The 18,105-nt window shown below is 47.2% G+C and overlaps 1 protein-coding gene and 1 long non-coding RNA gene across 5 annotated transcripts; both read left to right on the plus strand.

Moving 5' to 3' along the window:
* Window positions 1-9,024: 9,024 nt before the first annotated feature.
* LOC306914486 (uncharacterized protein) lies at window positions 9,025-16,736 on the plus strand. Of its 4 annotated transcripts, none has more exons than XM_079491526.1 (11): window positions 9,025-9,221; window positions 10,031-10,168; window positions 10,369-10,467; window positions 10,575-10,646; window positions 10,739-10,858; window positions 11,036-11,104; window positions 11,256-11,303; window positions 11,416-11,487; window positions 11,711-16,113; window positions 16,291-16,451; window positions 16,610-16,736. In XM_079491526.1, exons 2-10 carry the CDS (start codon window positions 10,045-10,047, stop codon window positions 16,300-16,302), a joined length of 5,019 nt encoding a protein of 1,672 aa, XP_079347652.1. In that variant the 5' UTR covers window positions 9,025-9,221; window positions 10,031-10,044; the 3' UTR covers window positions 16,303-16,451; window positions 16,610-16,736. The 4 variants fall into 4 exon arrangements, with proteins under 4 accessions (XP_079347652.1, XP_079347653.1, XP_079347654.1 ...); XM_079491527.1 differs by having other exon boundaries at window positions 10,578-10,646; XM_079491528.1 differs by having other exon boundaries at window positions 10,031-10,147.
* Window positions 16,737-16,934: 198 nt separating this feature from the next.
* Window positions 16,935-17,560, plus strand: LOC306914487. The gene is made up of 4 exons (XR_013788689.1): window positions 16,935-17,006; window positions 17,158-17,205; window positions 17,318-17,389; window positions 17,548-17,560. It is a non-coding gene; the product is annotated as an uncharacterized lncRNA (long non-coding RNA).
* Window positions 17,561-18,105: the final 545 nt, after the last annotated feature.

An 18,105-nucleotide genomic window follows, 5' to 3' on the forward strand; every position in this document is an offset into this window, starting at 1 on the left:
GCAATAAACACTTGAAGTCCGTTGGATTTTTATCAGTGTTAGAAAAAACAAAAAAGACAGGACCCTGGGACATAATAGTTCTCTCTTTCTCCAAAGATCTTTCTCTTTCTATCTCTGTGTGCCAACAGTGGAAATACGTATAGTGCTCATTGTCTCCACCAGGCCGAAGGCATGGGGAGAGAGTATGTTTTGCACTCCGTCCGTGTGTGTGTGTGTGTGTGTGTGTGTCCGTCCTTCCGTCCGTCTGTTACCAGCTAATCTCCGGCACCGTTAACCCGGTCGATGCCAAACTTTGCACACACACTCCCTGGATGCCAACGATGAACCTCTGCCCCATTTTCCAGAACGGCCTGTTATAGCGCCACCATGAGGCAGCTTTTCTCATTTTTTACCTAAAACTGCACCGATCTGCGTGAAACGTTGCATGCACACTCCCTAGAGGTCAAGGACAAACCTTTGACCTGCATTTTCCGCATCTGCCTTTTATAGCGCCACCAGGAGGCCGACTTTTGTAAAACACATTTTTTGATATTGCTCCTCCAGATTCTGTCCAAAAATCTCACAAATCGTTACACAGTATCTCTATGGTCATGTGCTCAAGTCGGATCTGTCCGATATTTCATATTCCATCCTAATTGGCTATAATTGGCTTTCACAGTTTGCAAGATTGCCCCGTTTTGAACAAAAGCCTCAAATCATGAACACAGCATGCAATTTACGTGAAATCTTTCACACATTTTCTTACTAGGCCGAGGAATATATCCAACCCTTTTCACATTGGCCTGTTATAGCGCCACCAACAGGTTGATTTTTGCAAAACACATTTTTGGAACAAAATGCCTCAAATCATCCAATTGCCATAAATCTAATTTTCTCCAAATGCAGCACTCCTCCCAGCTCCTTTAGCCACATATCAACTGTCGGAGGTTTATCCGACTTCCAGGCCTGTAGTATTAACTTCCTAGCTAGCAGTGTAGCGAGCGAAATGGCCCGTGCCTCATATTTGTTTTGAACCTGATCTTGTTCCACCACACCGAAGAGTGCAACTAGCGGTGCCGGGGGGAAGTCTCTTTTATATGCTTTAGCCAAGAAATCAAAAAATTTGACTCCAGAAACGTTGCAATTTATGACATTGAAGAAATTGATGAGACAGAGTCCCTTGTTCTGTTAAACACTTTCCACACATGGGAGAAGAATCTTTAAAGATTTTGTTTAATTTAGTTGGGGAATAGTGCAGCCTATGAACAATCTTAAATTGAATCAGAGTGCCTAACATTGATAGAGCTATGGTGAATGTTGGCGATACAGTCCTCCCATACTCCATCTGAAATCTCTATGCCCAATTCTCTTTGCCAATTGTCCTTCAACAAGCGTGATGATGGGCTAACCACGGCCTGTAAGGTGTCATAAAATTGAGAGACTGCACCTTTTTTAAAGGGCTCAGTGTTGAAGAAACTGTCCAAAACTGGATGACTGGGTTGTTGTTCATACTGTGGGATATGTGTTCTAAGAAAATGTCTCAATTGCAAGTAACGGAAGAAATGTGATGATGGGAGCTGGAAGGATTCTCGCAACTGTTGGAAAGAGGCAAGATAACCTTGACCACGACCTTGATTAAAGTATACATTTCGTAGGTTCACAATACCCTTTCCCTTCCATGACATAAAAACCGGGTCCGCCAATCCTGGCTGAAAAGCCGGATTGGAACATATAGGAGAATCCAAATACACTTTTTCTAGTTTGACCCTGTAATGGACAGATTTACACTTTGAAGAGAGTTAAATGAACTCTCAAGATTTTATTATGAAAATAACACAGGAAAACCAAGCTCCTTCCTGGATACGATAAATCTCTTTTACACACTCATGACCCATGCACCTACACATCTTTCTGTGGATTATCTCTCTTGACTGTATTTTCTCTCACTTCTGTCATCTCCTCTCTCTCGTTCTCTCCCTCCCTCCCTCTCTCACTGTGATGTCTCTTTCATTTCCAGATCAGAGCAGTCAGACATTTACCACAGGAGAGTAGAGAGGCTTTCATATAATTTATAAAAGGCTGTGTTATTACATCTGCTTTGACAGTGTACATAGACCGGTCTCTTTTTCACTTCCATCTCTTTCTCCCTCACTTCCTCATCTATCTAAACCACTCTCACACTCTCTCTCTCTCTCACTGGTCATGCAGGTCAAACTCTCAAGGCACTCCTGTATTCAGAATGCCCACAACACTCCAAATGAAAGAAAAGTCTCAAGGTGCACGGCCCGACAATATGAGAAACAAGAAAACAGCCAGCACTCAATGAGGTCCTTTTCACATCGATTTAATATGATGGCTCACTCAGACGGAGCAACGTTTTCAACCTAATCGGTCGTCCTCAGCGACCCCTGTATTCATATCCATGCAAAAGTATTGTAGCCACGACATGTGAAAACCACTCTTATCACTCTGTAAATGCCCTTTGACTCGAACACGCGACACGCTGTCAGGCCAGAGCCTATAATGTGGCATGTGCCTGGACCGCTAAATAAAAAGTTTAAAACATGTTTTTAGGATAACGCACGCACGCACGCACGCACGCACGCACGCACGCACGCACGCACGCACGCACGCACGCACGCACGCACGCACGCACGCACGCACGCACGCACGCACGCACGCACGCACGCACGCACGCACGCACGCACGCACGCACGCACGCACGCACGCACGCACGCACGCACGCACGCACGCACGCACGCACGCACGCACGCACGCACGCACGCACGCACGCACGCACGCACGCACGCACGCACGCACGCACACACACACACACACACACACACACACACACACACACACACACACACACACACACACACACACACACACACACACACACACACACACACACACACACACACACACACACACACACACACACAAAGAACTTTGGCTTGGGCCTCTTTTGTTCCTTCACAATGGGATTAGTGGTGTGATTCCTCCACTGCTTTTAAGTGGGCACACCACCAATCCACTTAATACAGACCTCACTGAATACAGAGCACACTGGAGAGGAGAGGAGAGGAGAGGAGAGGAGAGGAGAGGAGAGGAGAGGAGAGGAGAGGAGAGGAGAGGAGAGGAGAGGAGAGGAGAGGAGAGGAGAGGAGAGGAGAGGAGAGGAGAGGAGAGGAATAGGGCGCGGTTAGAGAGGATAAAATTGTACATGACAGTCCAGGAGCAAAGTGGAAAGATGGAAACAGTTAAAGGAGAGGTGGAAAAGCAATAGAAGAAGGTGTGGAAGACAAAAAGAAGAAGGGAAGAGGGGCCAGGACATGTGAGGAGAATGCAGGTTTAAGAGAAGAGTTACCTCCAAATAAAAGAGAGAGAGGAGGAGGGCAGGAGAGAAGAAAGAGAGAGCATAAGAGAGGAGTGGAATCACACTCCTGCACGGAGAGGTGAGGCAATCACTGCTCAACTCTGACATGCACTCACGCGCGCACACACACACACACACACACACACACACACACCACACACACACACACACACACACACACACACACGTTCCAAAAACAGTAGCGGAGTGGACTTGTTGCCTGGGCGACAGAAGGCTACAGAGCCCCGCCGTGCTTCACACAGTGATGTCATCGGTTGCCGCCGCCGCCGGGGCGAGCCTTGTCCAATAGGACAAAGGCACAGGAGGAGGACGCATGCTGTCCGTCCCTCGTCTTTCTCTCTTTTCTTGCTCTCATGCTTTCGTCAAGTGTTCGCTTAACCCCCTGTTGGCTTTCTGTCCCTCTACTCCTTGACTTATTCAACTCAATCAGCAGGGCAGCACACAAAGGCTGACGCCTGATTTATACTTGCACACCACCGGGGTCCTGTGCCGAAAATAGCAGGTCTATAAGCTCACAGTGCAATGACTTGTGACTCTGTGAGCCTATAGATCGGCTACGTCCTGCATATACGACACCAATGCGCAACAAAGTATAACTGAGGTGTGCAAGGCTTCAGGTCTCTCACTCCCTTCACAGTGAAAACCTGAGTGGTCCTTTAACTCAGAGAAATTCCAAACTGTAAACCATATTGTAAGGAGAGACAAAAAAACAGGAAGCCAACTTCTTCACTTGTGATTCAATACTGTAGCTATTTCAACTTCTGACAAAAGCTACTATCGTTACCAACATCATCTTCTTTTTTTTATATATATAATTTTTATCCCACGATTTTGTAACCCATTATTCACCCCTGTGTCAATTATCTAATGTGATCCTGGGCTCTACACACCCTCTGCCAACCTGGGGAGAGCAATGGACTTGAACTCATGCTTCCTTCATGCATGAGTGCAGTTTAGAGACCAGGATTACTGCATGTTTTTTATGAGGGTACCTACCCTAGGGGACACGGGGAGAACATGCAAACTCCACACAGAAAGGCCCTTTCGCCAACCCTGCCTCGGGTATGGGCACTGATGACGCGGAGGAGAGGACACGCCGCCAGCGCCCACAGCGTCCGGAGCGGGAATTGAACCCAGGACCTTCTAGCTGTGAGGCGACAGCACTACCGACTGTGCCACCGTGCCCCCTACAATCCTTGGATTTGGACAATTGTCCCAAGGTGTTCTGGGACATGTTCTGTTTTTGCTGTCTTCATAAAGCTAAGCTATATGATATTCCCTTTTTAAATAAATTAACTTTCTATTGGTTTGGTCAAATAAAAATAGTTTTTGTATTTTCAAAATTGATCCCTTTTTATATTGAATTTCTTCTCCAACAAGGCAACCTATAACATGCAGTAGTCACTTCAGCATACTGTGGAGGAATTTGCAGTGAGTCAGTATAACGGACGGACAGACAGACAGACAGACAGACAGACAGACAGACAGACAGACAGACAGACAGACAGACAGACAGACAGACAGACAGACAGACAGACAGACAGACAGACAGACAGACAGACAGACAGACAGACAGACAGACAGGTGGATTGAGTGTTGAATGGAGGCCCTCACTGAGCATTCCTTATCCACTTAAACCTTGCTGTATACATACCTCGTTGACCAGGGTACCCCATGGCTCTATACTAGGCCCATGCCTTTTTCCCTCTACACCAAATCAATTAATTGAAAATAGACAATCTATAGGCTCACAAAGTAGATCTGTAGATCTGCTATTTCCCATACAGGCAGACATGCAGCCTTGTAATCAGCATTGCTCATTATGTTCTATCAGGTATTGTATTATGTATCGTGTCCTACTGTACGTGTATAAACACAGTCTTTGTCAAAGGCATTTGAGAAACACCATGATTGCCAAACCGCATTTGTGAACAAGTGCATTGATCTTCCTGAATGATACGGGACCCACCTCTTTGAATTGCATGAACTCTTTCAATCTACCATCACATCACAGGACTCCTTTCCATCTTCCGAAGTATCTGTTCTGTGTGTGTGTGTGTGTGTGTGTGTGTGTGTGTGTGTGTGTGTGTGTGTGTGTGTGTGTGTGTGTGTGTGTGTGTGTGTGTGTGTGTTTGTGTGTAAGACTGATACGCTTCACTGAACGATATAATTCCTATAAAGCCTCGGGGCTCCTTCTATCCTATCAATCTAACCCTCCATCATCCCTTCCTCCCTCTATCCATCCATCCATACATCAAGCCATCCCTCCATCCCTCCATCCATCCATCCATCCATCCCTCCCTCCCTCCCTCCCTCCCTCCCTCCCTCCATTCCTCCATCCATCCATCCATCCATCCATCCATCCCTCCCTCTATCCATACTGTACATCAAGCCATCCATCCATCCAACCATTCCTCCATCCATCCATCCCTCCATCCATCCCTCCCTCCCTCCATTCCTCCATCCATCCATCCCTCCCTCCCTCCATCCATCCATCCCTCCATCCCTCCATCCATCAATCCATCCTCAACAGAAGCAGTTAGGGGTTCGGTGTCTTGCTCAAGTACACTTCAACACATTTATCAGGAGCAGCTAGGGATTGAAACAGGAACCTTCTGGATTCCGGACAGACACTTTTTTTTTACCTCCTAGGCCAGTTTATTCCACTGTCTAAGCAATGTTGTTGTGGCCAGCTTGAAGTATGGTCTTCTATGAATTAAACATATTTCACTGTTGCAGTTACTATGCGTGTTTGCTAAAGTAAAAATGCCTGAAATATAAATATATTTTAAAAAAAGTGGTGTCATTAACACTTTGATTGCTGGAAGATCTCAACAGGCCTATTTGGATGTTGCTGCCATTTAACATTGCACAAAGGCCTTGTTCGGGGGCCCACAGTAAAATGTTCTCTTATAGCGAGAATCACACGCCTACATCAAAAGAAAGCTGAACTTGTCCACTTCAATTAAAAAAATACATTTTGATTTTACCATGTTCCATTCTGGAGATATTGACCTTTTTGCAACACCTGCATTTGCCTGGAAGTGGTTATCTTGAACAGCGAGCAGAGTTATGGATGGTTTAAAGTCAGAGACATTGACAGGCAGATATAAAATTGAACCCAATAAATATCCTATACATCCTATACACCGAATGAAAGCCCTGAATGTGTACTTTTACGAGGAAAAGAGTAAACATTGATCCCATGTACAGTTAGACAGTAATTGGTTATTGAATGCAGCTTGTGCCCACCAGATAACTTCAGAGAAGACATGGACGTGAACTCCTCAATATTAAAAATCACACCCATGTGAAGTGAGTGGTGCAACTCTGACAGAGTTGCACCACTCACTTCACATGGGTGTGATTTTTATTATTACTACAGTAGAAGTTTTTTTCTTATGAAAGCAGAGAGTCTTCTGTTTCATACGGTATATAGTATTTATATGTCGCTATAGGCCTTATTTTGTGAATATTGAGTTCGGGTCCATGTCTTCTCTGCAGTTATATCTGGTGGGCGCAATGTGCATCCACCCAGTATCCAATTTATGACAAACTGTACATGGGATCAATGTTTACTCTTTTCCTCGTAAAAGTACACATTCAGGGCTTTCATTCGATGTATAGGATGTATAGCATATTTATTGTGTTTATTGTTATATCTGCCTGTCAATGTCTGACTATAAACCTTCATAACTATGCTTTCTTTTTGATGATGATTGCCGCCTCGCCTAATCTATCTCACTGCTTTCATTGTTTTGATCGCAGTAACATTGGGGGGGGGGGGGGGGGGGGGGGGTCATGGGCACATTGGGCAGCAAAAGTCTTGATCCGTACGGCTATAAAAAGTCCCATTCCACCGTTCGGTTCAGAACTATAGTATAACGGCGAGACGCGTTGTCATCAGCTGATTTTGTTTTTCAAGCTAGTGTAGGGGAACATGCCTGGGCATGCTAGCCTGGCACGGCCAGACTCATAGCGAGGGTTCACTGATGTTTCCTCCGGGGAAGAATCTTCAGTGAATCCCCGCTATGAGGCTGGCCAAGCCAGGCTATGGGCATGCAGCTTGGGGGCGATGGAGGGGGAAAAAAGCGTCACCCGGCTGTGATGTCGACGAGAAGGAAAAAATGACTTCCACAGATGACAACACCACGGTTTAGGTCGCGGAAAAGTTCGTTATACATTACACCCGGGTCGATTACGTCCCCGACGCGTTCATTGCGGTCTTATCACTACAATTATAATGAATAAAAAAGCGTTACAATCACACGTCTGAGCGATCTCCGATTATGACGGCTCTGCATGGCGATACGTGATCCACCAACGGAACACTGTCTTGTCGTAGCGGGCCCCTCGATACTGTGGTTAGTTCGTAGTATTGTAGGCTCGGGGATCGTTTGGTCGCTACAGTATGAAGAAGGAAACATGCATCTGTCCATGTGTGTTGCAAATGTCCGAGCCGAGGTGGAAAGCCTGGTGAGGCGAGGTTTTCACACATCGGCATGGGCGCTTACACTGGCTTCTACACGTAAAGCGGCCCGCCCTCCTGTTTTCAGGAGGGGAGGGGGGGGTTTTTTTTTTGTTTTTTTTTCTGATCACGTGAGCGGGAATAAGCAGCAATGATAGGGCGATGGTTCTTCATTGTCCGGGTGGGTAAAAAGATGAATGAAAGTATGCTATAAAAAAGTGATTGAAACGTATTGATACGTGATCCGCACCCGACGTTTGATTAATTGATAACGTATTGATACGCGATCCGCGTTGGGAGTGTTAAAATGTTCCAGAACGTACCTGATTAACTGAGCAACAGTGGCTTCATTGAATTATTAAGAAGTCGTGTACATTTAGTTTGCGAATCAATCTTTCCAACTATTTTAGCATAAGGGGGAGGCGTCATAAGGCATACTGTGGCACTGAGTGAGTTAAAAGGCAATTATCTATTATACATTTGAGAAGGTGTGCCCAGGACAGGAACAAAAGGCACCAGCTACTACGTCACTGACACACTGCAACACACACTGCAACCACACACTGCAACAACCCACTAAACACACTAACACGTCACAGACTTACCCTCCGCGTCGTTCGTTCCCTATCTCCTCATGTCGCGCCGCACGCCCACAATCAACAACACCCACCTAAACATTGTCATTGCACTGCCACTACAGCCGCCTCCCGTCCAGACTCGCACACAATATCAATATCAACAATAAACACAAACACGCCACAAGCACCGACACCCCCGCACTCACACACGGGCCACTGTTGCCAGCCACTGTTGCCAGCTCTATGCAAACAAGCCCAGAAAACAACACGCTCCTCACACACACTACAACACGCTTACAACTCGCGGACCTGGCAACACTGCATCCTTTTTCCCATTGCCTACTCTTACTAATTTGTTGCCACGTCTATGAAAACAAGCACACAACAATGCCATTCAACACGCTACTTACACACACTACCACTCGCTTACAATACGCGGAACTGGCAAAGGACCTGGCAACACTACATTCCCTCTCCCAGCCAACCACGTGACCCCCGACAGCTTTTGTTACGGATTTCACATCCGGTTGGACCACCACAAGTTACACGCAACACACACACACATACCGCGAGCGCACACACACACACCCTCACTCACACTGATTCTAACTTGGCTGGAGATCGGCGCGATTACATACACAGCTTCATTCATGAAAAGACGACAATTGCGCGCGCGACGGACTCTCGCATTGCATTGAATAGCGTATCGCTGTCCCCCTCGACCACGACACCCTTCTTCACAGCACTTTCACTACTCACTTGGACACGACCACTACGCCTCTTTCCACCATTACAGGTAACTACAACTTAAGGGTGCGTGCGCGTGTGTGTGTATTGTGTGCTTGCTACGTGTGTCAATACTGAAACACAGCTGCTAATGCTATTATTAATAGCATAACAACTACATAAACAGCTGCTAATGCTATTATTAATAGCATCATAACCATAGATATAGATATATATCAACTCTACATAGCTCACCCGCGCTGTTAAACAATGGAGAGCGACGTCGTTACGTGGCGCCCATCTTACCTCGGCCCACATAACATTGTGTCTATGATGTACTCTTAAATGACCATAACTTGCTCAATTTACAACCGAATTTCAAACGGTTTGGTTTGTTATAAACATCAGCGACGTCCGCATACTTATATGCTTTTATACGACGTTAAAAAAACAAACAAAGAGCGACGTCGTTACGTGGCTGTTATGATTCTGTTGATGCATCACAGCTGATAATGCCATGTCTCATGTACAACAGCTATTGCCACACACTTCTCCATTTATGTTGGCAATGCTGAAAATAACGCCTGCTAACAATACAGGCTGCTAACAATTGGGCTGTTGCCAATTATGCTCTTACAAATAGCATGACAATAACAATATTAATAATAACACTAGCATCATTACAAGCATAATAACACGCCGCCATGTCTCATGTACAACAGCTATTGCCACCCAATTCTGTCTTCATGTTGTCAATGCTGAAAATGAGGGCTGCTAACAATTCCACTGTTGCCAAAAACGCCATTATTTGCCTCATACCATAACTATAATTTCATAATTTGTCGTCAATGCATAAAACACTTCTTTCAACCACTTCAGCTACATACAAAGCCATGCCGAAGAAACGCACATCATCCCTTGGATACCGAACGGCAAAAGCCACCCAAAAACGCTTGCACACAGCTGCCAGACAACACCACGCACCATCCGCACAAGGTACAGCACCATCCGCACAAGGTACATGTGCTCTAACAACCTTCCACAAACACTTGCACTGCACAATACATGTGTGCGTCTGTGCACACTGTGCACACACGTACTCCTTCACTGTGTGTGTAGTGTACCACCATTTACTAACATCGTACCACACGTAACCAGTTTCCCACACGTGACCAGTTTACACTAACTCATGCATGCTGTCCAATCACACTCCACAGAACAACGCAATGAGGATCCAAACTTCCACCACAACCCTGCTCGCGACACTCTACGTGGCCACACACACACCCGCTCATTGGAAGACACCCAGCCCACAGGTACCCAGTACACTGACACCTTTCTATTTACTGTGTGGCGGCAGGGACCCATCACACAGCACCATGTCATAGCAGCACAACTTGATGATGATTGTCTCACTTCACAGCAGAACGCCTTGATGACGCGACTACACCACGACTGCTCCACACCCCTACTTTGCACCTGCATGACACCAGAGGTAATGCATTCACATATGTTGCACTCAAATTTACCCCTACTGCATTGTGTCCACTACACTCACATACTGTGCAAAACATCCATCGCCAACAGCTACACGCAAATGCATGCATCAAGCAGCTGAACTACTACATGGACCCTCCCACGCCACTCACACGCCAACAGCCCCAACACAACGCTTGGTTCCAGCAGCTGCAGCACAACATGTACCAGGTAAACTTGCTCAAAACTACACTTTGCACAGCACATTGCACAATGCAATACACTGCTGTTTCTTTCTCCACAGATACTACAGTATCTTCATCACATAACCTACATTAATTGTGTACACTACACTCACACCCTGTGCTCTACTTAACTCATACTATCTCTCTACACATCACTTCACAGCTCAACACCAGGGCAGCACTCCTCCACAAATGGCCAACACACCTTCATTGGACGTGGCTGAGGCCAGAGGTACTGACTTCTGTTATTCAGATAACCTTACTGCTTGGTACCGAGCATCCTGACACACTGTATAGAGACATCTATCTACATATCTCTGCATAACATGTCGATAACATTTTGTACCTCTGTGTCTACACACACTACTGACATCCATACCCAGTTCAGCGCAGGCGGGAGCAAACACGTGACAGAATGAGACGGACCAGAGGTAAGGCCTCAGATATGTTGCCCTCTGCCTCAATGCATTACGCATATGTGTGTATGTTATACCTACATGTACTGAATATATAGTCACATACACTCCCATCTTAATTTCTCAGCTCAGCATAACCTGGACAAACAGCAGCACATGATGGCTACAACACAGCCAATGGCCACAGCAGAAACCACAGGTAACCAACGCACTACACTCACATCTACACTTTCACCTCAATAACTCTTAATACAACTATCACATTGTCCCACTACACATACACACAGTTCAATTTAATGCCTCCACACATTTCCATTGCCTGCCTCAACAAAAACATCACATTCACATACTGACCACAATCTACTTATTGCATGACTCTCATGAAATTAACTTCACACCATACTTTCCATTTACCTTCACAGGCAGTTCCCATCAGCCAGCAAGACGACAATCACAAGTTGCTGCCAAAATTGCAACTTGCACTGCGCAGATTCTCAGCGGCCAACTAACTATCAACCAACTCTCCGACACACCACAGAGTATTGGCCAGCTCAACTGTGTGTGTGACCACTGTCACGCATTCACATTCAAAAACGAGACCTCCAGTATCTGCTGCTTGAATGGAAAGGTTTGCCTACCAGCCTTCCCTAGGCCCCCACAGGCCATCAATGATCTGTGGTTTGACGATACCCCTCAGGCAAAACTGTTTCGGAAACACAGCCGTGTCATCAACAACGCTGTCTGCCTCTCCAGTATTGCGGTCAAAGAGAAAACATTCACACGCTTCACTCCCACTGTCATTTTCCAAGGAAAGGTAATCCAGCGCATCGGGCCACTCCAACCAGAACCTGGTGCTGTTGCTGTGTTTGCCCAACTTTATGTCCTCGACCCAAGTCTGGAAAACACCACCAGATTTGCAAACATGACACTCCCCGCCAGAACATCCACTGCTGACAAGGACACAATGGCGCAGCTGCTGCACACTGTGCAGCAAGTTATTCACCTGCACAATATATTTGTCCAAGATTTCAAGCAAATCCTTGAAACCCCAGAAGAACAACTACAGCGAGGCACTATTGTCATAAGTGCTGCAGCCAGGCCACAGGGAGGACATTCCGGTGTTTACAATGCCCCCTCCAATCTCCAAGAACTTTGCATTGTCACCAACGAACAGGCACATGATCTGGTCATCCACTTACGTGGTGGAGGTCTGAAAATCATATCTGACTGCCATCCCAAAGCCATGCCCCTCCACTTCACCCTCCTCTTCATTGAAGGGACATCTGGCTGGCACTGTGCTCTCAAGCATGTGGGTGATGAAAAAAGGCTCACAGCCCGTGAGTTCTTTGCCTATCACATGAACAGTCGTCACACTGCGAGCGACTACCTTTTCCAGGCAGGCAGACTGTTCCAAGAATGGATCCTCAATGCCTGGATAACATGCGAGAACCAGAGGCTGACTTGGCAGCGCCATAACCAGAAGACATTACGGGCTGACAGCTTCAAACAACTACAACAGGTTGTGGCTGTGCGTAGACGGGAACGGAGTGCTCCATCTCACTCTGTCCACCACAATGAGCAGGAACATGCTGTGGGTAGAGTCATCCTTGCTAGCTCTTTCCATGGCAGTCCACGCTGGTACCACAGCAAGTTCCAGGACGCTATGGCCATAGTCCGCCACATGCGAAAGCCAGACCTTTTCATCACGGTCACCTGCAATCCTCACTGGCCAGAGATCGTAGCTGCCCTCACCCCTGGCCAGACACCCCAAGACCGACCTGACCTGGTGGCCCGGGTATTCAAACTAAAGAAAGATCAGATCATGGATGACCTCATCAAAAGACACATCTTTGGCCTAGCCATTGCCCACCTCTGGGTCATAGAATTTCAAAAACGCGGCTTGCCTCACTCGCACATCCTCCTCATTCTAGCAGAGCAGGACAAACCCAAGACACCAGCCCAAGTGGACCAAATTGTCTGTGCAGAACTTCCCCCTGACCCGCATGAAAATGGGATCTCTGCCCAAGAAAAAGCAAGGCGCCAGCCACTGTGGGACATTGTACTTGCTAACATGATCCACGGTCCCTGTGGACAAGAGCATCCCAACAATCCCTGCATGGAGAAGAAAGCCGGCTCCAACTGCAAAGCCTGCAAGAAGAACTTCCCCAAACCCTTCCAGCCCAGAACAACAGTTGGTGACGAAACAAGTTATCCTATCTACCGCCGTCGCTCTCCAGATAATGGTGGCCGAACTGCACAAAAAAATGGGAACCACATCAACAACAGTTGGGTAGTGCCCTACAACCCCTACCTCAGCCTCCGATACAACTGCCACATCAACGTAGAAGTATGCATCTCTGCACTTGCGGCCAAATATCTCTACAAATATGTGACCAAGGGGCCGGACCGTGCAATGGTTTGTGTTGAAGTTGAGGGCGCCCAGGCTGCCCGTGATGAGATTAGGGACTATGAAGACATGCGTTCTGTTGGCTCAAGTGAGGCCTGCTGGAAACTCTTCGCATTCCCCATATCCGCCAACAAGCCTCCTGTTCAAGTCCTCCGCTTGCATCTGGAACACGAGCAATACGTCGTTTTCGCCGAGGGTGATGAGGAGAATGTGGTGGAGCAGGGCAGACAGACAGAGTTGACTGCTTTCTTCAAACTGAATGCTCAACAGAAGACAGCCAAAGGTCCAGATTACAACCCTATGACCATGCAGCGCTATGTTGACATGCCTCACAAATACACCTACACAAACAACAAGTGGCAACTCAGAAAAAACAACGCTTTCTCCGTTGGCCGTGTCCACACCATCAGCCCCCTAGCTGGAGATGTGTTCTACCTGAGACTGCTCCTCCACAATGACCACTCCAAAGGGAAAACAAGTTTTGAGGACCTCTACTCAGTCAATGGCAGCCGCCTTGACACCTACCAGGCAGTGTGCAGGGAGCTTGGCCTGTTGGATGATGACCAAGAGTGGTCCACTGTCCTTACTGAGGCTGCTGCCACTCACCTCTGCCCCCAGATTCGTGCCCTATTCGTCATCATCCTCATCTTCTGCCAACCAGCGAACCCTGCAAGCCTGTTTAACGACTTCTGGCCAGACTGGACAGATGACTTCAAGCGGAGAGCACAGCAGAGTGCAACGACCTTCACTGACCAGCAACTCAAAACCATGGTGAGACTGGATCTGCAAGTCCGCCTCCAGTCACATGAACATGACCTCCAAGACTTCCTCCTGGAAAAAATGACAGATGAGGAAAAGGCCACTGTCCATGGGCTGGTCAACATCGAAGAGCCTCTTATCCGTGAGGAGCTGGACTATGATGTGGCCCAGCTGAAAGCCAATGTACAGGCAACAATTCCACAATTCACTGCTGCACAACAACAGATTTACGACACTGTCATGACGGCAGTCCAGCAACAGGCCAACTTACAACTCTTCATATCAGCACGTGGCGGTTGTGGTAAGACCTTCCTACTCAATGCACTACTGGACGCTGTGCGCAGTCTGGAACCTGGTGGCTGTATTGCCCTTGCCATGGCAACTACTGGCATTGCTGCACAACTCCTACACCTAGGCAGAACATTCCATTCGCGGATGAAAGCACCTCTCCACCCAACAGAACACACACCCTTCCACATCACAGCTCAAAGCAGCCTAGCCAAGCTGGTGCGACGGGCACGCCTCCTGCTCATTGATGAGGCAACCATGCTGCACCGCTTCTTGCTAGAGGGACTTGACTACACTCTGAAAGACCTGATGAACAAGCCAGACTGTCCATTTGGTGGGAAAATCATCATCTTGGCCGGCGACTTCCGCCAGTGTCTTCCAGTGGTTCAAGGGGCTAATCCTGCCCAAATTGTCAACAGCTGCCTCAATAACTCAGGCCTCTGGCAACACTTCCAAGTCTCCAGCCTCACAGAGAACATGCGAGTCAGGGCCAGTGAAAACCAACACCTGAAGGCCTTTGACCAATGGACACTCCGCATTGGTGATGGTACAGCCAACGATGCAAACGACTTCATCTTCATCCCAGATGACAGGTATTTCCACATTCAAAGCAACACAGACAATGACCACACAGCGGAGGAGTGCTCCATGAAGATGTTTTGCCAAACTATATTTCCAGATATGTCCAACAACTTCACTACTACCGGCTGGCTGGATGGCCGATCAGTACTTGCCCCTACCAACAAGGACGTGGACGCCATCAACGACCTAATGGAGACCTGGGTACCAGGTCTGTCAACCAACCTGAGCAGTGCTGACACCCTGGAGAACTACCAAGACAGAATGCGGTTTAACGTGGAATACCTCAACACCCTCTGCCCCAATGGATTTCCCAGGCACCTCATCACCCTCAAGCCAGGAATGCCCTTGATGCTACTGCGCAACATCAGCCCCAAAGACGGACTCTGCAATGGCACCAAACTGTTTTTCCTGAGAACCCTCAACAACAAACTGCTGCTGTGCAAACTTGCAGCCACACAAAAGGAAGTCCTGATCCCTCGAATCAAGTTCATTCCTGATCCTAGACATTCCTACTTTGAGTGGGCCAGACGACAGTTTCCAGTCCGCACCGCTTTTGCCACCACCATCAATAAATCCCAAGGCCAGACACTTACAAGAGTGGGGGTCTGGCTTTCGTCCCCTGTCTTCAGTCACGGACAGCTTTATGTTGCCAGCTCAAGGACAGGTAACCCAGAAGCTCTCACCTATGCCATAAAGCAGAAAGAAGGACAGCCGGAACATCATACTGCCAATGTGGTTTTTCGAGACTTGCTTCGCGCTGTTCTTCCTGGCCCTACAATCCCCATTGAGGTAAGGCTGTTGCATTGCTACATGTAATTTCTACATATGTCATTTCTGAATAATACATAACTGCTGCTAACACTGATTAACACTTTCCAGAAATATCACTACCTTTCACATGATCTGTGGTGGACATGTCACATTGTGTGGTTGATTCATCCCTTATCTGTGTCTCCTTTTCTGCAGGCTCAACCATGACAATCTCTGGAACCAGAAACACAAACACCCCTTCCACATCACCCCACTCCTCCACGCCCTCCTCTGGATCAGCTGCCAAATACAATTGTTCCTTTGCTAAGTTGGCCTTTCCACGACAACTGCGTCTTCCCCAAACCATCCCCATCAACGTAAGGCTGTTGCATTCTTACAAGTCTCATTGTTGATTAGTCTACATAACTGATAATCAAACATAAACATAGCATTGTCATTCCATTCACAACATACCTGGTGGAGATGTCTCAATGTATACTTTCTCCCTACCTTCTCTGTTTCCCCAATTCTGCAGCCTCTGCAATGTATAGTCTGCAAAACATCCATCGCCAACAGCTACACGCAAATGCATGCATCAAGCAGCTGAACTACTACATGGACCCTCCCATGCCACTCACACGCCAACAGCCCCAACACAACGCTTCGTTCCAGCAGCTGCAGCACAACATGTACCAGGTACACTTGCTCAAAACTACACTTTGCACAGCACATTGCACAATGCAATACACTGCTGTTTCTTTCTCCACAGATACTGCAGTATCTTCATCACATAACCTACATTAATTGTGTACACTACACTCACACCCTGTGCTCTACATAACTCTCTACACATCACTTCACAGCTCAACACCAGGGCAGCACTCCTCCACAAATGGCCAACACACCTTCATTGGACGTGGCTGAGGCCAGAGGTACTGACTTCTGTTATTCAGATAACCTTACTGCTTGGTACCGAGCATCCTGACACACTGTATAGAGACATCTATCTACATATCTCTGCATAACATGTCGATAACATTTTGTACCTCTGTGTCTACACACACTACTGACATCCATACCCAGGTCAGCGCAGGCGGGAGCAAACACGTGACAGAGTGAGACGGACCAGAGGTAAGGCCTCAGATATGTTGCCCTCTGCCTCAATGCATTACGCATATGTGTGTATGTTATACCTACATGTACTGAATATATAGTCACATACACTCCCATCTTAATTTCTCAGCTCAGCATAACCTGGACAAACAGCAGCACATGATGGCTACAACACAGCCAATGGCCACAGCAGAAACCACAGGTAACCAACGCACTACACTCACATCTACACTTTCACCTCAATAACTCTAATACAACTATCACATTGTCCCACTACACATACACCCTGGAGAACTACCAAGACAGAATGCGGTTCAACGTGGAATACCTCAACACCCTCTGCCCCAATGAATTTCCCAGGCACCTCATCACCCTCAAGCCAGGAATGCCCTTGATGCTACTGCGCAACATCAGCCCCAAAGACGGACTCTGCAATGGCACCAAACTGTTTTTCCTCAGAACCCTCAACAACAAACTGCTGCTGTGCAAACTTGCAGCCACACAAAAGGAAGTAACATTGATTAACACTTTCCAGAAATATCACTACCTTTCACATGATCTGTGGTGGACATGTCACATTGTGTGGTTGATTCATCCCTTATCTGTGTCTCCTTTTCTGCAGGCTCAACCATGACAATCTCTGGAACCAGAAACACAAACACCCCTTCCACATCACCCCACTCCTCCACGCCCTCCTCTGGATCAGCTGCCAAATACAATTGTTCCTTTGCTAAGTTGGCCTTTCCACGACAACTGCGTCTTCCCCAAACCATCCCCATCAACGTAAGGCTGTTGCATTCTTACAAGTCTCATTGTTGATTAGTCTACATAACTGATAATCAAACATAGACATAGCATTGTCATTCCATTCACAACATACCTGGTGGAGATGTCTCAATGTATACTTTATCCCTACCT

The sequence above is a fragment of the Electrona antarctica genome (assembly GCF_951216825.1).
Source record: "Electrona antarctica genome assembly, chromosome: 21".
Lineage (NCBI taxonomy): Eukaryota > Metazoa > Chordata > Actinopteri > Myctophiformes > Myctophidae > Electrona > Electrona antarctica.

Excerpts from the sequence above, each read along its gene's own strand:
- LOC306914486 (XM_079491526.1), top strand. The coding sequence starts at position 10,045 with ATGCCGAAGAAACGCACATCATCCCTTGGATACCGAACGGCAAAAGCC. Across the intron at positions 10,647-10,738 it reads GCACCTGCATGACACCAGAG|CTACACGCAAATGCATGCAT; the intron begins GTAATGCATTCA and ends CATCGCCAACAG. Across the intron at positions 11,488-11,710 it reads GGCCACAGCAGAAACCACAG|GCAGTTCCCATCAGCCAGCA; the intron begins GTAACCAACGCA and ends TTACCTTCACAG.